Below are 26,135 nucleotides of genomic sequence, written 5' to 3'. Positions count from 1 at the left end.
TCGAGCTCCCACCCCCATTCCGCCCCGACCTCCTCCGCCGGCGCTCTCTCCTTTCGGCTTCCCGGGCAGCTTCGCGCCGATCAGCAATCTGGGTGACAATCGCCCTGTTTGCATATGTCAGTATTGACTCGGTGTCGGCCTCTGCCGTTGTGGCGGCGCATGCCTTAATTGGTTCTGTTGATCATCCGTACACGTCAGCGAGCGTACTTATAATAGGCGGGGGAGGGGCAAGATATTCTTCACCTCTTGTAGCTGCTCGGGGCAGTCAAAGTACCAGCGGTCGTTCTCGTGCTGTACGAACAGTTGGATTACTTTTCCCTTCATCGAAGAGGTGAGTAAGAAGAGGAAGACGGACTGCGATGCTGAAATCAATCTCATTTCCATACATCTCCCGAAGCAACGCCAGCAGCTCGTCGCCGAGAGTGACGTATCGTGATAGTCTCTGGGGGAGAACGTTGCGCACTAGCTCCATGGTCGTGCGTGGCACAATTTCGCTTCGCCGACGCTGTTGTCGTGATCCATGCGATGCGAGATGAAAGAAGAATGCTGGCGGGATGGGACGGAGCAGAGGATAAAGGAAGAGCCTCGTCGTGGACCCCATGGCATCCCGAAGGCGAGGCTCATAGCATTTTGTAAAGGTGGAGGGACGCTGTACGACCATTTAGAGCCTGCCTGGAGAGATCAGTAGATACAACAACCAGCGGCACCAAGTGATGACATTGCATAGGTGTTGGCCCAACCTGAAAGGCCAGAGGCTGAGGGGCTTTCCGATTCCTCCCTCCCTCCCCTACACCCTAGGCTGCCTTGCGAAGAGAGGTAAGAGTGGGTGGCGGGTCAGTTCAGCTGAGCGGGCAGTGAGCCAGGCATAGACGCGTACCTCGTCCAGTTCCTAGCCCACCTTCTAGAAGTGCTTTCTTGGTCCTCTTTAAAGAGCCACTCCAACTCACGGCCTGACCCAGAGACCATCATTTTCATCGACGGGGTATGAAGAATAACAAAGCTACCGCACGGAATAACTCGCGGAGGAAACGGCAACTCGTCCGAATATGCAATGGGCTGCCTGCGCTCCAGATCCGTCCAAAGCCCGATCTGGACTCACCCCTCCACCATCCCTTCTTCCTCGCCTCTAGAGTTCGCAAGCTCTGGGAACACCAGAACAACCTGGGGGACGTTCTCTTCGACTTGTCGCCACGGCAGTTGGCTTCCGTCTGGAAAAGTTCACTCCTGTTTGTCACCTTTTTGGTCTACATCGAGGCTCCGCCCCTGCGATACACGCACCTCTCCAGCCTACTCTTCCGAGACGGAGATGAAACGACGCCCCGTTATCGAGATGAGGAGATGCCGTATACGAAGGATGATCTCGCAGCACTGAACCTTTCGCCAGCCAAGACATCCAGGTGGGAAGAGCAGTACCTGTTTTATCCGGCCACGATCATCCTGAATCCACAGACGGCGCCGACGATACAAGTCATCCCGAACATGTTGACGCGGATTCCGTTCATGGAATGCGACCCGGCGCAGGAGCACGGGGGGTACGGCGATGCCCAAGTGAGTGCCTCGGTGGTGTTCATACTATTTCCATTTCGTGCTGACATGCCGTCCTCTGCAAAGTTCTTCAAGCTGGCCCCGGAGTACGTCGAAGATGAAGATCCTAGCCATCGGAACTTGGTGCCGGTAGGTGACTACATTCAAACTCTCTTCCATATTTGCTTCACATCGCAACATGTAAAACCTCTTTTCGTGCCACTACAGGGGCACTGGGGCATCACAACGGAATGGCACGTGAGATCTCGTCACGACAGCGCTAACATCATGAGTGTATAAGGAACACCAGCGGCAGCCCCTTGTCGTCGCCGTGAAGTCCTTCTATAGCCGCGCCGATGGCCTCACCGAGGCGGAGAACATGCGCCTCCTCCGCAAGGGTCAAGCCGGCGACCACAGTATCTCGCTTTGCAACGCCGTGGTCGAGCACGGGAGCAGCGGAAGCTCCTCCTCGCGGCTCCTCATATTCTTTCCCCGCGCCGAGCTGGGTGATCTCGGCCAGTTCCTGCGTGGTGGGATGCACAGCGACGGCAACGATATGAGGTCATACGACTTCAAGGATCGGTTCCCGCACGCCCACGCCCACGGCTGGGGCAACGTCGAGCTCGCTCGGGCGCTCCTCCAGCAGTGTCACAAGCTCGCCGGTGCCCTGCGGTTCCTCCACTCCGGCTTCCTTGTGGATGGGCGGTGGGTGCGGTGCGCGCACATGGACCTCAAGCCGAACAACATCATCATATTTGGCGGGGACGGTGCTGTGGGCCGCTGGAAGCTGTGCGACTTTGGCATCTCTGTGCTCAAGGACGAGAAGGGCGATGGTCACATGGGGGAGGACTATCATTACCATGACAACCAGATGACCTTTAACACCAACGCGCGGCGCGGGCGAGGCCAGTACCAGGCCCCGGAGGTCCCCGAGTGGTGGGGCCCACACCTTACGGAGAGCGTCCTGACCGGCGGCACGGGCACGGACTCGAATGCGGGCCCCGGCGCGGCCGAACCTGTGGGGCGCGTCGGCCGGTCCGTCGACATCTGGTCTTTCGGCTGCATCTTCGCCGAAGTCCTGGCTTTCGCCCTCGGCGGGCCCCGTAACGTCGAAGGCTTCCTCGCAGCTCGGAGGCAAGTCTTCAACCACGTCGGGGATGTTAACTTTCACTCGCCGAGCAACAGCAACAGCAACAGTGCGTCGTCGTCGTCGAGCCACAGGGGCTTCGTGGTGCGACCTCAAGTGCTGCTGTGGCTCGGCGAGCAATGTGCCACGGCCGAGTCGCCCGTCTGGTCCAACTGCTGGGCTGGCTATATCAGGCGGATCCTGCGCGTCGACCCGCGAGAGAGGCCGGACGCGGCAGCGCTGGAGCGTCATGTGCACCACGTCTGGGATGACGCGCTTAGATGCCCCAGAGAGCCGACTTCCAGATGTGAGGTCTTTCGATATGACTACGAATCGGAAATTGCCCTAGAATTGCCGTCTAATGGAGAATCGGCTCCAGTCCCCCAAACCTCCCCCTCCTTGCCTCTTCCTACATCACCTGCTGATGTTCCCCCTGCTATAGCGGCAACAGTGACCCCCTCCAACGTCTCGTTTGAGGTCCCGGTGAGCTCTAATCCCCTGTTCACCGGCCGTCGGAAGATCATTGCCGAGATGGAGAACTTCTACTTCGAAGGCGGCCGCGATGGCACGCAGCAGCAGCGCCTCGTACTCACGGGCCTCGGGGGCGTAGGCAAGACCCAGATCGCCACGGCGTTTGCCTACGATGCTTATCACGCGGGACGCTATGCCACAGTTCTCTGGGTCTTCGCCGTTGACGAGCAGGAGATTGTTAAGTCGTTCACGCAGCTGGCCAAGACGCTGGGTCTCTTCCCCAGGACGTCTTCTGAAGACCGACAGCAGCAAGACATGCCACCCATGGCGCTCGCGCTGCTGCAGTGGCTCTCGCGTGAGGAAGGGAAGAGGTCGTCCAGATGGCTCCTCGTGTTCGACAACGTGGACGACCTGGACACCTTCGACATCTCGCGGTTCTTCCCTCGCGTGCCATGGGGCCACATCCTAGTCACGAGTCGCCGCAGAGAGGCTCGCCGCCTAGGCCACCAAATCCAAGTAGGCGTTATGGACGAGGAAGAGGCGGTCAATCTTCTCAAGAGGTGTTCCGGCGTTGCCGCTGAAGCGGATGACGGCGTCGACGAAGAAGCTGCGCGCGACGTCGCCCGCACCCTGGGATTCCTCCCGCTGGCCCTCGATCAGGCCGGCGCCTACATTACAGAGCAGGCCATAGACTTTGCCGAGTACAAGGATCTCTACCGCGAAAGCCACGACGACCTACTCCGGCACAAGCCACCGCGGGCCGTCTGGTCGTACGAGAAGACCGTCTTCACCACTTGGGAGATTTCCTTCCACGCGGTGGCCATCAGGAACCCGGTCGCCGCGCGCCTCCTGGACCTGGCGGCCTTTTTCCACTCGGACGGCGCACCGTTCGCGCTCATGTGTAACCTCGCCCAGATCCGCCGGTCGGAGCCCCAGCAACGGCTTCTTTTGCGAGACTTCGTCGACTTTGTCCAGACGCCGGCCGACTACGACCAGCTAGTCGGCCGGGCACCTCCGGAGCTGAGGGTTTCGCGCATGAAGATAGGCGAGGCCATCGGTACGCTCGCGTCCTTCTCGCTGGTGGACCAAAAGACCATGTCGACGCATCCGCTTGTCCACTACTGGCTCAAGGAGCGGCAGTCCAGCTCGGAAAGAATCGCGAGCGGCCGCGCGGCCATCTTCCTCGCCCTGAGCGCCCTCATCAACGCCTACGACGCATCACGTTTCGCGGAGGGTGAAACGCTATACCCCTACCTTTTCACCTGTCTGGACAACCTCCACAACACACCGGACCTCCTCAGCGATACCGAGCTCCACCAGATCGGAGCCTGCATGATCGCCGTTGACGCCTGGATCCCTGTCTCCTTTGACCACGGCACGCTGCACCGCGCCGACCGCTTCTACGACCTTGTCGCTGGGCGCCGTGAGCACGCGGAATGGCGCATCCCCGACGCGATGCTGGCTGTGCGCCGCGCCATCCGGCTCAAGAGCATGGGGCGGCGAAGGGAGTGTTCCGATCACTGTGCCCGCTATCTCGCCGCGTTCCAGCAACGCTCACGCCTGGACAAGATCTACGCCGCGTCCATGGCGCGTACCTCGGCCCCCTGCTTCTACCGTGAGGGGGACTACGACGGCGCTGAGCGCGTGTATGAGTACGTCGACGACTCGCTCGACGACTCAGGCGCTATGCTGCAGCGGGCCCGCAAACAGCTGGTTCTCGGCTCCATCAAGATCGACCGTGGGCTGCCGGACGAAGCCGCGGCCGTGCTGGAGGGCTGCGCACGCGAGATGGACAAGGGCATCGGCCAGGAGCACTTCCTGCGTCGCGTGTGGCACCAGCTCATGGCCAGCGCCCGCCTAGCGCAAGGGCGGCCGGCCGAGGCCGAAGCCGAGGTGATGAAGGAGTTGGCGGAGCGGATGCGTATGCTCAATCGTGGCAAGATCGAGTTCAGCTTTAGCGACTATGAGCTCGCCGAGGTATATAACCAGGCACTCCGGGCGCAGGGACGCTTTGCCGAGGGCAAGGCCTGGCTGGCTGCGCTACTGGACAAGACGGCATCAGAGAAGCCGCGGCCGGCCCGGAGCCTCGCGGAGCTGTCACTGATTCTCGTCGAGCTCGACGAGGCGACGACCCTGTTCACGAGTGACCATGAGGACAAGCGGAAGGTGGATGATATGATGGCCAGGGCAGAGCGCAAGTTTGTCGAGGCAGCAGCCGTCTACGAACTGGAATGGAACAGGGGCATGTGGTCATTCAAGCATTTTCACCGGACAATGACGGACTTCAGGAAGAGATTAGGGCAGTAGCAGTCTTGATCGTGAAAAGCAATTAGACAAATGTAATTCAGTTCCTTTTTGTCGATCTCGTCCTACTTAGGCTACCTTTACGCATCAGTCACGTCCTTGACGCGCTGTACATCGAGCGTCTTGCCCCCGTAGGCCGCTACCAGCTCGATGACCTTGTGGACGGCTTCGACCTCGTCCGGCTCCATGCCCACCCGGAGGCAGGCCCTCAGATGCCAGTACGTCGGCCCTTGGAGATTCTGCGTCATGATTGCCGGGAGTACGACAAGCTCCGTCTCCTGCATGCTGAGGATGCGGTGGTCCGAGAGGAAAAGACCGTACGACACGTTGACCGAGATCCAGGCTGGTGAGCACGATGTTAGACCGTCTGACAGTCAGGAAAATGTGTGCTCCAAAGATCAAAACTCACGGATATCCTTGTGGGCCTGCAGCGTCTTGACGTGACCACCCTTCTCGCTTTTGTACAGCACCTTGAGCACGGCGGCGGCGCGCTCCGACGTCTCGGACCCGATCTGCCAGTCCTCGCGCGAGCATGAGAGGTCCCTGTCCTCAGGCCTTTCGACGTCCGAGACGGACGTGACGGCCTCAATGACGACCGGAATGCCGTTGATGATGATGCACTTGACCATTGCCTCGCGCAAGCGGCGGACGAGGGTCTGGCGCTCGGCAGGCGTCTGGTACTGGGACTGGGCGATCAGGTGCGTGTAGAGGCTACCGGCGACCTTTTGCTGGCCGGACCCTATTAGCGAGGCAATCTGGATGAAAGGCCGGTCAGTCTTGGTTTTCCGATCGAACCTCACTTACTTGGTGAATATCTAGGGTCAGCCGCAAGGGAAAGGGCTTCGTACGACGGTCAGGTACCATCCATGCTCGCGAAATCGCGGTGGAAAGCCGGCCTCAGCCTTTTCGAATAGCTCCGCTAGAGCGGCCGGCGTGGTGGCCATAGCAGTAGTGTCGGTCGTTGCGGTGTTGGTGTTGTCGTCGCTCATCGTAGTAGTGCTGGCGTATCGTGGGGACCTAGTCCTAGTCTGACCCGCCAGGAGGTGGAGCTTTAGTGTTGAAATAGGCCGAGATTGACGGCCATTTAGAGCAGAAAGATGGTGGGATCGGAGGAGGGGCCGTACCGCGGCTTTGCCCGATCGGAGAGTACGTAGGGACCGCATTGGGATGGATGCACCTAGTCGGTAGGTACTAGTGTTTCTATGGACAGACAGCAAGAACTAGATTCAGGCTGCACGAGGACGGGATACTGATGTCGTGGGAGTTTGCTTTCTGTTTGTGTTCCTGTGAAGCTTTCCAGTTTCAAGAAATGTTCTGAATACCATTTAACAAGGCAACAGTTCGTGGGCAATGCTTTGTGCCACCTAAGGTCCAACCCTAGGTACCATGGTACATACTCTAAGGGAAGCAACAACCTGAAGGATAAGAGGATCAGGCTGTGTGATTCTATGCATTAGGCCGGATAATGACGGGAGCAGAGGAAAGGGACCAGATATGGTACCGTACCCGGGCCGCAATTGGGGTAAGGCTGTGCCTCACCGGTTGTTTGGAACAAACAGACCACCCGTGAGCACGTGGGCTTCTACATGTCTGTTGTTTCGCTGGGTCTCACACCGTCTCCTGTCTCACGGTATGTTGCTCAACAGGATCCTAAATGTAATTAGCTGACAACCCATCCCCCTCATGCCACCTCAGTTAAAAAGAGGGGGGCACCAAGCAGGCTGGCCGTTCTAAGAATCCAGCAGATCCGGTCCAAGACAAACAGACCAGGGCTACCTACTTATCGCCGGTGTGATCACGGGAAGCACCCACATCGCCGCTGCAGCTGCTTCCCGTACGCACGGATATAGTTGCTCGAATGAACTCCTCTCCTAGACTGACTGGTCGCTCAGTGAGCGTGTTGTCAGCCGCTTCACCCCAGCATGCGGCTGTGTAGGTTGCCTGTGCGAATGATGTTCAGGCAAGCGACGGTGTGACAGCCTTTTCTCTTTGGGCTAACCGAGGTAACAGCCAGGCCTCAGCCCTTGAATGGGAAAGGTAGGCCAGGCTCACTCTCGCTGTCGCTGGATCCATTGTGTAGTCGCAGCCCTGGAGATGCTACCACACGTAGAATGCAGATCAGATCAAATCCAAACTACTTGGCTTCTAGCGGTTGGACCAAGGAAGGAATAAAAGCGGTACTGTCCATACTCTCTGTGAAATGCCAAACTAACAACTGGCCTCCTGCCAGCAGCAAGCAGAGTTTTTCAACCTCATTTGTGATGAGATGAAGAGTTTCCAAGACTGAGAGACATTTCCAGGTTCGTTCATTGCAGACAGCCTGGGTGAATATAACCAAGCGATGGGACCTCTGGCAGAGCATGATGATTGCTTCAAAATACCACGTTCAAAGTGCGTTAAGCCTTCAACACACCGTCGTCCTGATAGGTTTGGTGGCGTTTGAAAATGCATGTCAGATTATAGTGCGACACGCAGTGATGTGGCAAGGTGCGATTTGACGCCTCATTTCAATTGATCCGGGCCCAATTGATAAGCAATCTTCAATTTAAACGTCGAAACCTTTGAGATCAGATGGAATTCAATCGTTGCTTGGCTGGCGAGCCTTTCCCTCAGTCCACTCTGTGTGATGGAATTAACATGATTGGCACGAGATGCTGCTGCAATATGTATTGCAGCACTCAACTTGAACTCCCAATTTGCTAATTGCTCAGCTTCTATATAGAGCGACCAGGAAACTTTGAGAGAATATCAGCAGCGGCTTTGGGTATGGTCAAATAATGCTGGAGTCTTTGCAAACCAATTTCTGTCTCTCGACGCACGCTGAAAACGTCACTAAGAACTAAAGATGACGATGATAAGATTGCTAAAGTTCATGTGCAACATGGAACTTGGAAGCATCCAACTATTGATGTCTACTTCTTCGCTGTCTTCATGTGATGAATGAACGTAAGTATTGTGATATCGCGGGCCACGGTCATTCAACGAGTTTATCTTGCGTCTCAGTGCCATGATCAAATGATCCGATAAAGATATGGGTCTAAAACATCTTGGAAGGCCATTGTATAGGACTAAGGGCGACATATTGAGGCTAGACAAATTTAATCAGTCATATTGAATCACTGCCGGAGAGTTTACGTCGAAGACTACACCCAGAAAATACTCTGTTTGGTTTGGATAGGACATTTCCAATACTGACCTCAGCCCAAATTGATCACAGACAAGATCACAGGAGGCGCAAATCCAGCTATGTCAATTTTGCTCCGAAGTTCTCCATGAAGATGATATAAGACACAGAACATGTTGAAGGTATGTCTTTTTTGAGATTGTCTCACTCGACGAGCTTAGATTCTCCTAAAATGTCCATCATGTATTCAAAATTGTATAAAACATGCAAAACAAGATCTTAGTCAACTTCTCTGTAGAGATGCAATGATTCTATCCACGTATAGAATTTCATGAACAGTTATCCTGGAGATCTCACATGGAGTCCTATTAGAAAATATTGGGCTTAATATGGCTAAGTATGTTTCCAGCTCTTTGTCTTTTGCCAAGAGGAGGAGAGACTTGAAACTCGCTGCAGGCATACTTATGTACCCAGGGCACTTTGCGAAAATGAATTGGTAATATATGAAAGGATAATCATGACGCAGCCTGTGATAGTGCCGAGACATAAAGTAAGTTGAGCTTTCCAGTATAGGTGCCACACCGTCTTAAGACGTGCTGTAATTTTCTTGAAAGATGATGGGAGCTCGTCGTCAAATTTACTACCTAGGTAGTCATTTTCTCGCTCAACGAGGTCGAACATTTGAATTTGCGTGACTGAGATGCAAAGGAATGAGAATCTAGAAGCGTTCGATCCGTCAGGTACGAAAGGGGTGGAACGACTAACCTGACGCAAGCTGGCCACCAGCCTGAAAATCTTTTGGCAGACCGTGACGGCAGCTGGAAATATAATAGATATACCTGGTATGAAAGGTTGCAGCATCCACCTGTGTATGTGAGATACAGGTAACAAACCATCGTATTCTCCCAACGACTTTGCCAATTAAAGTCTTTGAGTCACGAAATGATATCGCTTGTACTTGTATCTCTGTGGAAATTCTGGGCATTCAAAACAACTCGCAAATGCGAATCCTTCCACTTCGTCCTCCTTTCCTGGAATTGGTCATTGTCTCCGGAGGTTGTGGTACCGCATCGAGATGGTGAACAGATTGGCGCACCAGATACTCATCATGCAGCAGCTATAGGTACGATTGGATACAATACTCAAGTTTCAGCCTCTATTTATAAGACAAATTGACAACCTTTGGCATTGCTATACAATGCATGACGAGAGATACCCAAATCATGAGAGGACTACCATTGCTTTCGTTTCTTCATTTGACACTGGCACTCGTACCGGGGATTCAATTCGGCAACGTTGTTACAAGTACAGAATGAGATTGGCATGACTGACGGCGTAGCAGTGTACAACTGTCGCTCTTCAAGTGATTGGTATGGTGAGTTGTCACTGTCAATGACCTATCTCATTGAATCAAAAACAACAAATGCAATTTTTCTGGGCTGCGACTATCAACATGAAACCATGGAGAAGGTCAAGTTGCGATTGAGAAACGCAGAAGACCACGTTTGTCATCCATTGTTGCTTGTTGGGATTTTTGCAGAGCTTGAACGAACACGTCACCTTGCGCTTGTCGCAAGTGATTTCGAGAAACTAGATGTCGCGGTCAATGGCATCGAGAGCTTCATTAGCCCGTGGCTTGATATCTACTACCTCAAGATCGCATTACAGACCTGGAAAAAACAACTGCAGAAGGTTGCAGAGCATGCCGATGAGCTATCAACAATGTGGTGTGTGAGGACCGGTTACGAGGAAGCAATGAGCGAAGTCTTGAAGTTCAAAGCGGACGTCGCTGGTATCCGGATTAAAGGGCGGGTGCGGGAAATAATGGAAGATTACGACGAGAAGATTGGGGAGTGCGAGATGGTCATAGAAGGAATGCCATTGGCAAACTTTCTGGTATTTTGGTCTTGAGTCGGTGAGGTACCCAGACTAGCAATTCACCAGGGCCACAGCAAAATCAATACGAGTATTGCGGTATCAACGAAAGAAGACAGCAGCTAAATGAGGTCGATCGCACAATGGTATTCCTTGCCGCGACATTTTTGGCAGTAAGCAAACGGATTGACTTTTGTACTGGAAACTCCTGATTCTGATAGTCTAACCACGATGAATCACACTAGACGCTCTTCTCAATGACCTTTTCCAGTGGAATCCGGATGACTCCGAGAAGATGGTGTCGCCTTTCTTGTGGATATACTTTGTTGTAGCGCTGCTACTGACGTTGTTCACCGTCTTGCTTCTGCGAAAGCTTACACACCGACAGACTGTGGAAGATCCTGAAAAAGGGTTGATCCCGCGAAAATTTCAATGCCTGGCTTGGAAGATCAAGGGAATCCTGGAAAGATTCACTAGACGCAGGAACCTCTCAATCCATGATGGGATTGTCAGCTTAGGTAGTTTTTAACGATCTAAGACATGTAGCCCTTCATGAGTTGGTAGATACATCTGGGAAAAGGGATATGGGATTTAAATCGCAGTCGAAACTCCTTGCCATTCTGCCTTATTTTGTTGTGCTTCCATTTCACCATATTTGTGCCTGAACAATCATCACGGGCTTGCGAATGGAGCAGAAGGCATTTCGGACCAGAAGGGGTCACCGGGATGCGGCCCGGTCCTCGCGACCCACACCGGCCGGCCCGCGCCAGTCACCTTGTAGCCCGGTGCACTGTACCCGAGTGCGACAGAGACCGCCGTCCGGTGAGCGGCAAAGCTAGAAAGCCAGTCTTTGTTGCCCATCTTTACTCGAAAGAATAACTCTTCCATGTAACGTTCCTGCAAATCTGGTTTACTCGTGACCTGCTGCAGCAACCATTAGAACACCTCATGAGCTGATGAGATCCCCTCACTGTAACTATGCTATGCTTGATGCTATCATCACATCTCGCCAACAACAGGAAATATGTTTCCAGACCAACACCATGCAGCTTCCATCGTACTAAATCGTGAAGTGCCGAACAAGAGGAACGGGAGACCAGGGCGTCATGCGGAACATAGACGTAATGAATGCGGGGAACGGACGCTAGGGGGACGAATCCAACGCCTTACCCCGCTAAACTTGGCCTATGTCATTCGCTGACAACCCCCTGATCCTCATCATATGATCCATCTCCAGGTTTCACGAAGACGAGCTTTCTCAATGAGCTTGAAGCCTTCATTAATCCGAGCGAAGTAGTGCGCGAAAGAAGGCCTTGCGATCAAATGTCGAAGCCACTCACGTTCTCTTGAACCGTCTCATGTTCCCTCCTCTAACTTTGACCTATTAGAAACAAGAAACGTCTGTTCGCGGAGTGGCAAAGCCTCTCTCACATACCTACTCGACATCTAATTGGGGCCCCGACCGCCCCAGACCACACACCACACATCATGCGTGGCTTAGCGCTCGTTGCGTCGTTGGCGGCCGGCCTCGTCCTAGGCCGCGACGTCCCACGGTTCTCCTCAGCCACCGCCCAGCTAGCTGAGGCCGACCCAGACGTGCCCAGCGAAAGCGGTTGGGTGGAGAGGGCAGAGAAGGAGAGCCGGAGCCTCTGCTACCTCGAGCCGGCCGCAGACGGCGGTGACGACGCGCCGGCGCTCCTGGAGGCGCTCAACGACAAGTGCCGGTCCAAGAGCATCATTGTTCTTCCCGGCCCGATCTACCACATCAACTCGCCCATGATCACCGAGGACCTCGAGGATGTCGTGATTGACCAGCGCGGCCGGCTCCTCTGGAGCAATGACACGACGTACTGGCTCTCGGTGTCGATGCCCGTAGACTTCCAGAACCAGAGCACGGTCTGGCACTTTGGCGGGGACCGCGTGGTCTGGGAGGGCCACGGCGTCGGCACCTTTGACGGCAACGGTCAGGTCTGGTATGACCTCAACGCGGGCGGCTCCAACATGCCCCATCGTCCGATGAACATAAACTTCCGTGGCTTCTCGAACTCGGTTGTCAAGGGCCTGCGCTTTGTCCAGAGTCAGATGTGGACCATGAACATTATGTACTCACAGAACCTTGTGTTTGAGGACATTTACGTCAACAGCACGTCCTCAACGGAAAACAACTCACTCAACACCGATGGAGCGGATACGATGTACTCGGATAACATCATTTTCCGCCGCTGGGTAGTGGTGAACGGTGACGACGCGATCGCCCTGAAGGCGAATTCGAGCAACATCTTCATCTACGACAGCGAGTTCTTCGGCAGCACAGGCATTGCCATGGGCTCGATCGGTCAGTTTATTGGCCAGTTCGAGTACATTGAGAACTTTCTCGCGAGGAACGTGACCTTGCACGACACTCTCCGTGGCTGCTACTTCAAAACCTGGACCGGCATCCAGATCGGATACCCGCCGAACGGCGGAGGCGGCGGAACGGGTTATGCTCGTAACATCGTGCTGGAGGATATCAAACTCGACGGCACCCGCGGCGAGCCGCTCTTCATCACTCAGTGCGAGTCCTTCTCCGGCCACGCGGGTGAGTCGTGCGACTCCTCGACCTTCCACATCTCGGATGTCGTCTGGAAGGACTTCAGCGGGACCATCACCGACGACGTGCCCAGCTCGGGCTTTTTCCGGTGCAGCGCCGCAGCTGGCGGGTGCACCAACCTGACTGTCGAGAACTTCACCGTCCATCCTGTGTCGCAGGAGGCCGTCCTCGATAAATGGCTATGCAAGAACGTTAATGGCGCCGAGGGATTCGACTGTATGGAGATTGAGGAAGACGCCGGCGAACTCTAGATGTCGATTCTGGTGTTTTCCAGCTTGTTCCGGCGTATCCGGAAGGTCTAGAATGTCCTTCGCGGCGATGGTGACGGAATGCATGTCGTTAGCGTAACCGCGGGTTCACTTCATATGGACCTCTTGCCGCGTATTGACAATGGCATGCTTTGCTCCAAGTGGGAACACAGACCGTTGCCAAGCCTTCCCGTCCAAGGTGTAATTGCTTTAAGAGATGTGAATGTCCCGCCGGGTTGCAAATTGACTACCGTCACCCTGGAACCTCGGCCGAGGCCGGGGAGTTAAGACTCCGGGCGCCGATATCTTGCCTCCCTAATCTTGTCGCCCCGACGGTCCAATGGAGTTCGGGAACCTCGCAACAAGCAATAGACAGTCCGATACCCGATCCTCATCGGGACAGGATGCTCCTCCGTAAGTGCTGCCGCCCCTGGAATGGCCCGATCCATCACCATGACAGCATCCACAAGGCGGCGGTGACATGGAATTTCCCGTCCATCAATTTTGAGGCGTCCAACTGCCGTTCTCAGCGCTAGCCTTTGCCGCCCTGCACACGATAATCTGCCTTATCAGGAATAATCATGGCATTCTCACATCAGCAAATCCTCCTCGCCTCATCGATTGCATAACAGGCGCTCACAGCCAAGATGCCTGTCCTCAAAAAACTGCTTGAAGTGATGCGCTGGCCTCGCTAGTGCCAAGGGTGGCGGCGTATCAAGCTCTGATCTTAGCTGCCGATCCTGCAGCTTATTCTCTGGCAGAGCCTTGTTCGTCCCTCGGACCTTGCCTGACGTTTTGTACTGCGAGGACAACGGTTTGCCTTTTTTGGCACTGGTATTTGCAAACTGGGGAAAGGGCTTATTCCCTGCTGTACAGAAAGAACCAGGTCTGACAGCGGGCGGTTTTGTCCTTTTTTATTTGCGCGCGGTGCTCGAATGCCTCCTTGGTCTGATGTTGTAATTGGGTGGTCCGACGTGAAAGCGCAGGTTCCCGCAAGTCTCCTATTCCTGGATCATTAGAGCCGTTAGAGGCATGACTCGACACGCGCATAGTTCAGGCAGAATAAAACAACGATTGAGTTTCTGCACGTCGAACATTGACAGCGTAGCCAAACCGTACCGACAAATCACCTAACGAGGTGACGGATGAGTTCCACCGTCCGTCCCATAGCCTGAGGATACAACACTCCGCGAGTGGATCAAGAGCGAGGTGCGAGGTGCGAGGTGCTCAGTTGTTTCTGATACTCTAATTTAACGGATTACTGTATTTTTGTCGGGCGCGACTTGGCACCCGACAAATCACCCCTGTCAATGATCCGGTACTTCCGGCTGCCGAGAAAACCTCAGGAAGTGGCTCCGCCAACATCCAATCGACATGTGGAAGACGAAACGGAACTGGGGATGAACGGTTCCACAGTAAATAATGGATTATTCTTTTTTTTCCTCTTTGCGACTGCTGCTCCCACATCCCTTATTCAGTGTTCCTCCGACGTGTCTCCCACCGTCAGTTCATGCTGATTACAGGTGGTCCTACGTGGAGACCGGGCGCAGCAAGGAGCGGAATGAAAACTGGGTTTGATACTGCGAGGTACAGACGCAATCACACGCATCACACACGCGTCGATGGGCGGCGTAACGGCTTGGGATCCCCCTAGGTCGCGTGCCCTCCTTCTTCCAGTACCGCCAACATGCCGAGACCAGTCAACGCCCGGGATGTCAGTCGTGTCTCCAGTCCCCGCCGCTCCTTCTTTGCTACAGCCCCCTTGGCAACCCCCTATCAGACGGCTCTGTGTGGTCGCACCCGCACGTGTGTCGTCCAAGGCTGATGGGGAAAAATAGGAATCCCAACAACGCCTGGACGCCGATCTGACAATGCTTGGCCCCGATGCTGCTTTTTATGCTGGATACTGGGGCGCGTCCGCGCCCGCGAGTGGGTTTGTTCCGCCTGGAGGCAGCAGCTGTGCCCTGGGATTCTTATTAGCCTCGTCATCCCTCTCCTTTCTTCCCCAGGTGGCTACGAGTCTCTGGGAGGTTTTTGGCATTTTACAAGTATTAATCGATTATCATTCACTCCTTTCCCTGTCTCCTTTGGAGAGAGACAGCACCGGTTCCCTTCTTCACATCAAGACGGATGTCGTGATACCCTTCGGGACGCTCCAGATTTCCCCGTTGACTTTCTTCTCTCCATTTTTTTCATTGGGTTAGACTGCGACCATGGCTTCGTCGATCCCAGCCCTGAAGAACGTGGTCGAGCCGGCATGTAAGTTCCACTGAGACAAACACCACTTCTTCTCGAAGACTGGCGCAAATTCTTAGCATCATCTCGTTCAAACTCTGACCCGTGTTCTCTCCAGTCATCGTCTTTGCGTTCACCATAGGCACCCTCATCAACCGCCGCAGACCGGAGTATGATGATGACGTAGACGCCTGCGAGCGTGGGTCGGAGGATTCGTCGTCTCGCCCCACCTCTCCGCTCCTCAAGCCGGGGATGCGCGTGGAGGCGGCGGAGGGGTCCCGCGTTAACAGCAACCTCCTCGTTCGGTTCTACAGAACATTCCCCTTCCTTTCGGAGATTTGGTATTGGAACTTGACATACTGGTAAGCCAAATGTCCCTGAAGTTTTCTTTTTCTCGTCTCGTCCTGTGTCTTGTTGGTGTGGTACCGTGCGGATCAGGGGTCTAACTCTACTTCCACCACCAGGGTCTATCAACTCCTCCGTGCGTTCTCGGCACGCATGATAGCCGGCAACGAAGCTGTCTTCAACCGCGCCCGTGACCATGCCATCAGTATCCTGCACTTCGAGAGGTTCTTCGGTTTCGACATCGAGCTCGGCGTCCAGCAATATGTTCTCAACAGCGTGCCATGGCTAATGCCCATCCTGGCTAAGATCTACTACTCACACATCAGCCTCGGCATCTGCTTCATCATTTACACGTACTCCTTCCTGCCCCCGAGCACGTTCCAACGAATTCGCCGAACGATCGCCATGGACAACGTCGTCGCCTTCTTCATCGTCACCTCGTGGCGCTGCATGCCACCCCGACTGCTGCCGGCCGAATACGGATTCATCGACATTCTGCATAGCGCACAGGGAGGAGGAAACGCGTGGACTCACAACAAGTTCCAGCTCACGATTGCGGCTATGCCGAGTCTTCACTGTGGTACCGCGCTGTTCCTCGCATGGTCCATCTGCCGCTTCTCGCCCCACCGCCCGCTCCGCCTCATCGCGCCCCTGTGGCCCATGGCCATGTTCCTGACGATTGTTGCGACGGCGAATCACTTTGTTCTCGATGCGATGGTTGGTGCTATGGTTCCGGTCATTGGTTGGAGATACAACCACGTCATTCTCTACCTCAAGCCCATGCAGGACAAGGTTTTGGAGGGGCTTGGGTTGAAGGTTCCGGAAGATGAGCGGCCTACTCCCATTCCGAAGGAGTGGTAGATTTCCTATTATTGTGAGCGTCTGGTATACGAAGATTGAAGGCTGTGGTTCTCACTATCTGTGGCCTCGGTCCTAATCCATAATAAGACACAATTACGATCACATTCTGTGTGATGTTCCTACAATCCTCACATAAGTGCAAGTTCGAACTGCGTACATACTCACATGAGCGATTTCAATATAGGTGGTTATGGCCCACGCCCGTGCTTTACGGTGCCATGCATCAGACTTGATGAAAGCTCGCGATACCAGGCTTTCTGCCGGAGGCCTTCCACGGGTGTCAGTACCATCAGATGTAAACCTTGGAGTGTGATGGCCTCACAAAGTGTATCTCCCCTTTCGCAAATGGACAGGTGCCATAGATGAAAAAGTGCGCACCTGCTCTTTGAATCTTCCTTTTATCTGCACATAGCAAAAGGACTGTATTGACAAATGTTTTGCAAACTATCGTTTTCTTGAATCCATGTCGGCTGGTCGAGGTAACTGGATGCTATCATTTGCTGACGATAGAAAAATAGGCTGACAGGTATTTAAGGCAATGCATCGCTTACTCCGATTGTGGTTGGGGACAAGACCTATGCGATTGACGTGGACAAAAGTCCCTATTTCAGGTCTTTGAAGAATTTTCAACGACTATCGAAATGTGCTATCCCAGCCCATGGACCGATTCCGCATTTCGATACGATCGCTCACGCCATTGAACTCGGACATCGATACTTCTTCAGAAAGATGCCCTCGGATTTGGAGGAATATCGATCTTTTTGCGAAAGTTTGGACTTTCTCGCCGTGGATATAATTAGCCAAAATGATTTATCAGCCATCTTCTACAAGATGAGACTCTATCCGTTCTTGGGGAGCTCCTTGACTCTAAGAAAGGAAGCTATCCGAGAGTCGAGGGATGCTGCTTTTCAGTTGGTCTACCTATTCCTAATGGATGAGCTTGACCCCACAGACTTCGACGGAAAGTGCTCCAACACGGCATTTCAAGCTGTTGAATACGTCATGAAGAAATCTTGGTTCAGTGACCAAACACGAATAATGGTCTGGGAAGCTTACAATGAACGGTTCACCCCAACAAAAAAGCAAAAGAAACGTTTGGAGTATGTGGCAACTTGGCTTGTCTATGGCTCGGGCACGGAATGCAGTAGCTCTGATGAAGAATGAAGCTGGACTTCTCGGGATCATTGAGGACCAAATCATGATTTTTGGAGTTAGAGATCGATCAACATCTCATAAACGCCAGTTGGCACAAGCTAATTCACTTCATCTGCTACAAGCGCGCATTGATATTTGATACTCTATTCACGCCCCTTAGCCGCGGTCTTGGTCACGAGGTAACATCGTATTTCGGATGGCATTGTGTACGCCCTCAATTGTTTCCCTTGGCACGTCGTCGTAGTCTGCTTTTGGATTTGAAAGAGTACCGAAAAGCGACCTACGAATTGACAGTAAAAGATGTAGTTCAACTCGCAGATTTTGAAAAATGAAAAGGCTTGTTTGCGCGTTGACGTAATGGACGACCTGTCCCAATCGGAATAGAACAGAGACCTCTTTCATCCCACAGAGGCGAACTCTTAGGCCTGTGAGGTCTGTGGTGATTCTTAGTGAAGAGAGTGCTACACTACCGACAGTGACGATGTATGACTGACGATATCGTGGTCTGAAAGAAGTACAATGCTCATTAAGTACCATTTCCCACACCAAACGGCACTTATCGACACTGGCCATAGTAGCAATCATTCAACTCGTTCTGAACGTGCTTATTAGCATAGATCGGGCAGTTCTTGGAGTAGATATCATACCGGTGACAGTTGCTTTTGGGCGTATATACGATAGGTATTATGTCGCATCTAAGCCGGTACTACTTTAGAGAACTGCTTGCGAATCTACTGTAGACAAGTGGTTTCTTACTTCAACCCTGTACCCGACACCTCTGCTTCCAAATTTCTGCTTTAACAACGAAGAAAGCTTGCGAGGATCTACGAGTCTTGACGGCAAGACTTGTCCCGTCATGTAACCGGAAGATGCACTCGAAGATGAACTGGGGACTTGTCAGTAAAGTTGATTCAATTCCGCTCACAACTGATTGTCAGGTTTAAAAATCGTTCAACCAACCTGTAACCCATTTTGACACTAGGGTCATGAACATAAGTGTTTTGCAGTGGGTCTATTCAATTAGACTTCGACAACTTGCGGCGATGTTGATGGTGCCTGGGGACGGAGGCGAAAAGTTGCTGAAGATACGGGGATCCCCGAGTAGCCATGCATTTGATCGCGGGTCGATAATCAGGCTGCGTTGGTGGTCATCCTTGGCGTCCCAATTTGTCTCGGTTTGACATCAGCCGCACGCATCGGGGCGTTGCAAACAGCCTCCTGAGGGGGCCGGATGGATTGTTCGTGTTCCAACCACCGGTATTCAGCCGTCAGCCCGCAACCACTACGAAGGTCACCGGAACGCAATCCCTTGTCTAAACGACATGCACTGCGGGTGTGATAGGAATGCGATACAATTGGTCTGCCTTGCCTCTGTTTGCACATTGGTCGCGGTGGAGATACCGAACGGCGCTTCACTTATTCCGTGGAGGAGTGAAGTGTCGAGCCAGAATGATGACCGCGACGGGACGAACAGCCCGCTAAAAGACTTCCACTAGAACTTTTGACCTTTGAGGGAGACCCAATAGAAGCATCAAGGGTTCGAAGAGCTTCAATTCTGACAGCTGCTGGAATGTTGCACATTCCATAACTACTGGTCATCCTCTACCCTCTACCTCACGCTTGACCATCCGTCGGTTCTGGTAAGGCTTAGTAGACAGTAAAGATTTCATCATACAGTAAAAAAGGCTGCAGAGAGATGTCATCTTTTCTTTTCGCTGTGGGTTTCATCAATACTTACATGCATCAGCCTGACATGAAGCCTTTCCAGTAAGCAAGACAGTGGCGTCAGCACTGGATACGGCAGCTGAGCCTGCCGATGACCAAATCCTCCCAACTGAATATCCATTTCCAATTGGTGGCGCACCCTCTCCCTGACAAGAATGTGGGGTGGCGGCTGCGCAGCGTTGAGGCAAGGCTATGAAATTTCTCATCTGAACGTGTTTAAAAGTGCCTTCTTTTCCAAAGTCGGGAGTTCTAATTTGCCTACAGTTCCCACAACAAGTCTGCGGCGAACCATATCAATTATTACCACTTCCGAATCTTGATCAATATGAGTGGTGATAGTCCTGATCATCTCGCAGGCGGTGTGGATCTAGACTACCCGCAGGTCTCGGTCCCGGATCTGGTAAGTGCATGTCGTTGTACTTTACGGTGTTTCTTTTATCTGAGACTTGTCTAGATGTCCTACGTCCAACACTCTGAAAGCCGGGACCGAGCGGCGTCGCGGGACCCGTCCAGGAGTGCCATTCGTGGTCAACAAGACTTTCTGGAGAACCCCCGTCGTACCGGGACCCGCGCCAACGGCCTTGCACGAGTTTTGTTTTCATCCGCACCCTTGGTAGAGACTTCAGAAAACGAAGCTGTTTCTGGGGTTTCAGTCCAAAATGGTCACAGCAATGGACACCCACCTCGTTCCATTGGCACCGATAGTGTCTGCGATGATTACGGAATTTCGCAGTATCACATGAATCGGGAATCCTCTAGGCATGTGAACGAGGAAAGCGATCGTGTGCCTGTCATAGACACTCTCCGCGGGCTTGTCAACGAGAGTCCAGTCACGCCAGACGTTGCTGTCAGAGAGCGCAACAACCTGCAAGAATCGCTGATAAAGGCTTTAGTCCGGCAAAAGGATGGTAGAGAGTTTCTTCCGCTGGCCAAGCTTGACGAATTGGTGACCAGAAAGGTCGTGGAGCGTCAGCTTAGAGCGGAGTTCGAAGATCTGTCCAGAGATGCAGACTTGCAGGCATGCATCGAGTACGTCTGCAACAGGCAAGATATCGGGGGCGCAAAACATCTCAAGTTCACTTCAGGAAGGAGGCTCTTTGCCATTCTTATTATGATTGAAAAGCTGGATAGCTTCACCGATCTGAGAGCTGCCGATCTTCGAGACATTGATCTGCCTCTGAAGAGAGTTGATGATGGTTTGAGAAGCGCTCACAGGAACAACACTTTCGCCTGCTTCCGGTCTTGGTCGACATTCAAGCTGCGTGCATTTGAGGAGTGGCAGTGGAAATTATTGGCACCCTACTTTTCGACGGCAGATGACGCAAGAGAGAAAGTGCTGTTTTACAGGCTAGCACCTCAAACTGTCATGCCGTGGACTGAAGAGGAGATTGCACCAGCGGAGTACTACGGGGGCCAGAGCTGGGTGAAGAAAGTGAAGATTCACGAGTCTCATCACAACTTCAAATCTCTAGAGGCAAGTTGACACCACTCATTGAACATTATTGTGGTTACCTAGTTGGGAGAAGCTAAAGCTTTCCATCACAGGGGCGTGAATCGTACTTTGCGGTCAAAAAACTTCACTCAAGGGATGAAAAGCACTTTCAGAAGGAAGTCGACGCCCTCAAACGATTTAGCAGCAGATCGAACTCGAACCTCGTCCGCCTTCTGGCAACATACCAGCATCAAGATGATTACTGCCTCCTGTTCCCTTGGGCAGACGGGAACCTGAGAGACCTTTGGGAACACGTTGAATCACCAATGACTCAGCCTTCACAGGAAGGCACAATCTGGATGGCCGAAGTATGTCACGGCATTGCCTCTGGCTTGGCACAAATCCATAATCATAGAACGACCGAGGAGCTGAGCCGAACCCCACTTGGCCAAGGCATTTACAAGGTAAATGGCATCACGTCTAAAGTAGATCCCTTGAGCCAGAAAACGGCTCTATCTGGCGGCGACGACTCGAACAGACAAAGATATGGCAGGCATGGCGACCTGAAACCGGAGAACATCCTTTGGTTCAAGGACTCGGACAGAATATCTCGCCACAATATTGGAATACTCAAAATCTCAGATTTCGGGCTCACAAGATTCCACAGCCGCCGGTCAGTATCTGAAAGAGAGTCGCAAAGAACTGTTGGATTTTCGAACACTTACAGAGCCCCTGAAATTGACCTGAAGACGGGTGTCAATCAGCACTACGACATTTGGACGCTAGGGTGTCTTTACCTGGAATTCATCACATGGTTTATGGGAGGCTGGGAAGACGTCGACGAGGTGTCTGTGATGCGACTTGAAGAAGACAGGTTGATCAACAAAGACGCCGACTGGATTCCCGAAGACAACTTTTTTAGACTGACCCACGGTTCTACCAAGGCATGCCTGAAAGACTGTGTGCGTATGGTAAGTCCAACCCAACCACTGGAGTAGTACTGAGCTCTTCACACGCAATTCAAGCTGACGTTACCTTGGCACCAAGTGGATTTCCAACTTACACACGCACCCGAACTGTACGGAGTATATCCATGAATTCCTCGATTTTGTGGAGAACGACATGTTGCGCATAGAAAAGAAAGAAAGGGTAGACTGTTCTGAAGTCGTGAACACTCTTCACAGACTCTTGACAGTTTGTAGGGAAAACGAGAGGTATTGCGTCACGGCTGCGCCTAGACCCCTTAAATAAGGCAGGCTCCTCGTGGATAGAGCTACGGCTTTGGTAAGAAACCTGAAGGGGTCTTGGCAAGTAAGATGCCCAACTGTTGTGACAGGGGTTTTGGGGCTATGCTTCGTCGGGCTTGTCGTTACCCACTGTGATCGGAACAAGGGCTTCTGGTAAGTACGGCGCGTAGAGAAATTTCATTCGAGTTCATGAAGACTAGACAATTACATAGAGACTCTTGGGCCAGGCCATAACGGTTATTGATCCTGTACCAAAGCAACATGGCGTTGTCACACGTACTTGCCCAAATCGATGGGAGCCCACGGACTGGAGGAGAGGCAATCCGGAGTGAATCCCTTCGTCCATGCTCGAGGCCAAGGACCTGGTGCGGGTGCGGCCCGTCCCGTCTGACAGTTATTCTGGTTCCCATTGGGTCCTGTAGTGTGCCATTCGTCGGTTGATGGAATCAATCTCCCCCTTCTCGAAGTTAGATTCAATCTGGGGTCTTCTCCACACCCTCATCTGTATAAAGGAGTTTACCTGCTCAAGCCTTCGGGGGAGAGAGAGCTGATAGTGGTCTAGCCTGATCTGAGAAAGCCGGGTCAGCTGGGAGTTTTCTAAGGTTCCAGGAAGGTCATACCCCGTGAATACGATACTGTTCCCTGCCAAATATTCGGTCCAGTTCACGCCTGAGAAGGTCGTTCCTTTGATAGTCGATGGCCACCTGCTGCGGGACCCAAGACGATTGCGACCGGGAAGGCATAACAAGATGCTGTCATCAGCAAACTCGGATGGGCTGGGTGGTGTCGTAGGATGGGGCTGCGATCACGGGGTATATGGCAATGGTGTTGCTAAATTAGGCAGTGGATAAGACACTGGAAAGCATGGGGAAAAAGTGGAAAAACAAATTTGAACCGGGGGTGGCGAAGGCTTGATCTGTTTATTATTGTCTGGCCCCTAGGAAGAGCTTCGTATCAAGGGAATACTGGTCGTCTCACCGTGCTGAAGAAGTGCAGCAAATGTCTTGCTGCAGTGAGAAGCCTCATTTTTGCTGGGTTTGAGGCTCCGTGATCATAATGTGCAGATGAACGCTGATTGACATGTTGTGTTGCCCAGTAGTGGGAAGCTCTGAATGCATGGTCCGAAATTCATGCCCATGTGATAACTTGGGCTTATTTGTTGTTGGTCGAAGCGAAATACCGATTTCTGCTGAGACTCACCAGGTCGAGGACAGACGGCGTGCTGCGGCTCAGCCTGCTGTATGCCAGTCAGCCCGCGTAGATTGGCTGTGTGCTCCTGATGAGATTGGCTGGCCTGCTCAGCCATAGAATCTGCCTGACACATGGCTGGCACCGAGAGTGACACATACCATAACTTGTGCAGCCACACCAACTTTGGGCCTGGCTGCCTGGCCGGTTGACTGTCATATGCACCTGTCCATCCCCACTCTTTCGACTGCTGTCGATGATCCGAGTAACTGCAGCAGGTTCTTGTCACAGGCAACATCTTGTAGCCATCAGCGCATCGATTTCACGATCATCTCCAGCATTACGACGTACCTTTACCTACCGTGCGAATTTGCAATAGAAGCGAGATGGACTGGATACGCAAGAATCCCCAAATGGGGATCCGAGACCTGGAGACGTTTGAGTACCGGCCTCGGCTATGTCAGGTTCTTCGAGTAGTAAACGGAGATGCTAAAAAGGTACGAGAAGCTCATAGTATCGTATGTATTGAATACTAACAATACCGAAAAGGGAATCGAGGCAAGACAGGTGAGAACAGAAGACGAGTGGAAGGATATTTTCCGCCAGGTAAGGCTGAACCTGCTCCATAACGGCAATGATGGTAACTTTGGTACAGGAAGGAGCCGCAAGTAGGTCAAACGGCCTTCAATCTTTCGGAGGTGTAGCCGTGTAAGTTCAATATGAGCCCGCTATCTGGAGAGACTCGTGCAGCTCATAAGATTTACTAGGCTGGCAGCTAGAGCTGCAGAGGACGAGACTGATGGGAAGGACTGTCATGATCCATCGGTTCTTTCTAAACTTCCCTTCACGGAAGCAACATGGTCTCACATGCTTGAAATATTTCACATACATGGTTCAGTCGCAAGACTCATCAACAGGGGACTGTCGTGTGTCTTTTCTCGAAGCTTCCTCACTCAAGACATCTCATCAGAGCCTATCGTGGGTAAGTATGGAGTTTACTGGCAAATGGTGTTGTTCTCTTTAAATACCCTGTTGGAAATACTGATGTAGTTCAGTCTATAATTGCCGCTCACCCGCATCCTGGCCCGGCGATTTGGCAATGTCAATGACATGGTTTCCAGAGCGAAACTTTTGGTACGCTGTTGTCTACGGATGCGATCCGTCTACGGAAGTAGAGATTTCTGGAAGATTGCGTTACTCTGGCGATGCCATATGTCATCCCTTGCTGATACCTGGCATATTCGCTGAGCTCGAAAGAAAAAGGCAGATTAAGATGGTGAAGCAAGGTAGCCTTAAGCTCGTGGAGACTGTGGCAACTCTTCATGAGGCCCACCATATGCCATCTGATGCTGAAAGACCACGCCAGAAACCACATGATAGCCATAGTCCAGGGCCGGATTTGACCGCAAACAAGGAGGTCGATCCCTGGCTGGATATCTTCCATAAAAAGAATGGCTTACTGAATTGGAAGGACCAGTTAAATAAGATGGTTACTCATGCAGAAGAGCTCAACATCACTAACTTCAGCCATGACATAAATCAAAGCTCAGATATCAACGAGTTTCGAAAACTCATGCGGGATACCGGAGATAGAATCAAAGAAAGGCTACAAGACATTATTCGCGAATATGACGAAAGAATAAGAGACTGCGAAAGAAACTTGGAAGGAATGAGTCTAGCGAACCAAATGGTAAGATGATTACCTCTTTTCTCCCTGTTCATTTTATTCGCTTTCGTTTTTATCATTCGTTAACTTGAACATTGAATGACAGGCACACACAAAAGCCAATATGGAGATAGCGTCAAGAACTAAGTCGGACAGCACTCAGATGAAATCTATTGCTCTGCTCACAATGGTCTTTCTCCCCGCGACATTTCTAGCCGTAAGTTATACAAATCGCTTCTTAGATTCCCTCAGAGATCCCATCGTATAGATGAAGTCAACTTGACTGACGTCGAGCTATAGATGGTATTTTCAATGTCCTTCTTTAATTGGCAGCCAGAGTCAGAAAAGGGCGAAACGGAGGTATCCCCAAGAATCTGGATCTATGTGGTGATGGCTACAGGAGTGACAATATTGACAGTTTTGGCATGGCTTTGGTTCATAAAGGGACGGCGTAGCTGGAAGCAAAGGCGGCAATCTGTGGATGAATACGAGCTTTCGGACAGCCAAGTTTGATCATGAACTGAGAGAAGGGCCGTGGGCGTTCAGGTACTACTTTTTTTTGTTTCATATGTTGAAACCACTCGGGAGTCATTGTTATTCCAGGAATTATATCACCATCTAGCACCACATTGTAGCATCGATCTACAGCGACGGCAGTAGCATTCATGTGCTTTTAAGTTGTTATATATGATACCTTTCACATATGAATTGTGGTTTCTGCGATTGTACGGGCGGGTGTCGTTAAAATCGGTGTTCAACATAAGTCTGAGGGTGAAGACTGATACATATCGGTTAGGACGGGAGTCTACTGCATTCAGATACGCGTTTAACGGGCCTTTATAATCTAGGAGTCTCTTTCTAGCTACATATCTCCTGATCATCGTACGCAAATGCTCAGATACGGAGGCGTTAATCCTCAGAGTAGGTTTGCTTTGTCCTTGGGATCCGCGAAGCCGAATGTGGGTATATGTGCTCATCTAAAGCCAGATATCGACAACTCCTCTATCCTCCAAACGCGC

At 52.3% G+C, this 26,135-nt stretch overlaps 5 protein-coding genes across 5 annotated transcripts; 4 read left to right on the top strand and 1 right to left on the bottom strand.

Annotated features, from left to right (window-relative positions):
- Positions 1-1,338: 1,338 nt before the first annotated feature.
- On the top strand, positions 1,339-5,428 carry COL26b_004858 (uncharacterized protein; the record flags this gene model as incomplete). Its single annotated transcript, XM_053177720.1, has 3 exons — positions 1,339-1,548; positions 1,612-1,674; positions 1,841-5,428. 3 exons carry the CDS (start codon positions 1,339-1,341, stop codon positions 5,426-5,428), a joined length of 3,861 nt encoding a protein of 1,286 aa, XP_053038242.1.
- Positions 5,429-5,505: 77 nt separating this feature from the next.
- On the bottom strand, positions 5,506-6,414 carry COL26b_004857 (uncharacterized protein; the record flags this gene model as incomplete). Its single annotated transcript, XM_053177719.1, has 3 exons — positions 5,506-5,768; positions 5,835-6,180; positions 6,274-6,414. The coding sequence occupies 3 exons, from the start codon at positions 6,412-6,414 to the stop codon at positions 5,506-5,508; spliced, it is 750 nt and encodes a 249-aa protein (XP_053038241.1).
- A 5,498-nt stretch (positions 6,415-11,912) lies between these two features.
- On the top strand, positions 11,913-13,265 carry COL26b_004856 (uncharacterized protein; the record flags this gene model as incomplete). Its single annotated transcript, XM_053177718.1, has 1 exon — positions 11,913-13,265. The coding sequence occupies one exon, from the start codon at positions 11,913-11,915 to the stop codon at positions 13,263-13,265; it is 1,353 nt and encodes a 450-aa protein (XP_053038240.1).
- Positions 13,266-15,475: 2,210 nt separating this feature from the next.
- Positions 15,476-16,703, top strand: COL26b_004855 (uncharacterized protein; the record flags this gene model as incomplete). Its single annotated transcript, XM_053177717.1, has 3 exons — positions 15,476-15,521; positions 15,616-15,859; positions 15,962-16,703. The coding sequence occupies 3 exons, from the start codon at positions 15,476-15,478 to the stop codon at positions 16,701-16,703; spliced, it is 1,032 nt and encodes a 343-aa protein (XP_053038239.1).
- Positions 16,704-20,322: 3,619 nt separating this feature from the next.
- On the top strand, positions 20,323-21,066 carry COL26b_004854 (uncharacterized protein; the record flags this gene model as incomplete). Its single annotated transcript, XM_053177716.1, has 1 exon — positions 20,323-21,066. The coding sequence occupies one exon, from the start codon at positions 20,323-20,325 to the stop codon at positions 21,064-21,066; it is 744 nt and encodes a 247-aa protein (XP_053038238.1).
- Between the last annotated feature and the right edge of the window lie 5,069 nt (positions 21,067-26,135).

Source organism: Colletotrichum chrysophilum (genome assembly GCF_026319265.1).
Source record: "Colletotrichum chrysophilum strain AFK26 chromosome Unknown scaffold_31, whole genome shotgun sequence".
NCBI lineage: Eukaryota > Fungi > Ascomycota > Sordariomycetes > Glomerellales > Glomerellaceae > Colletotrichum > Colletotrichum chrysophilum.
Note: the sequence above shows the minus strand (reverse complement) of the source record. Positions and strands in the feature narration are given on the sequence as shown.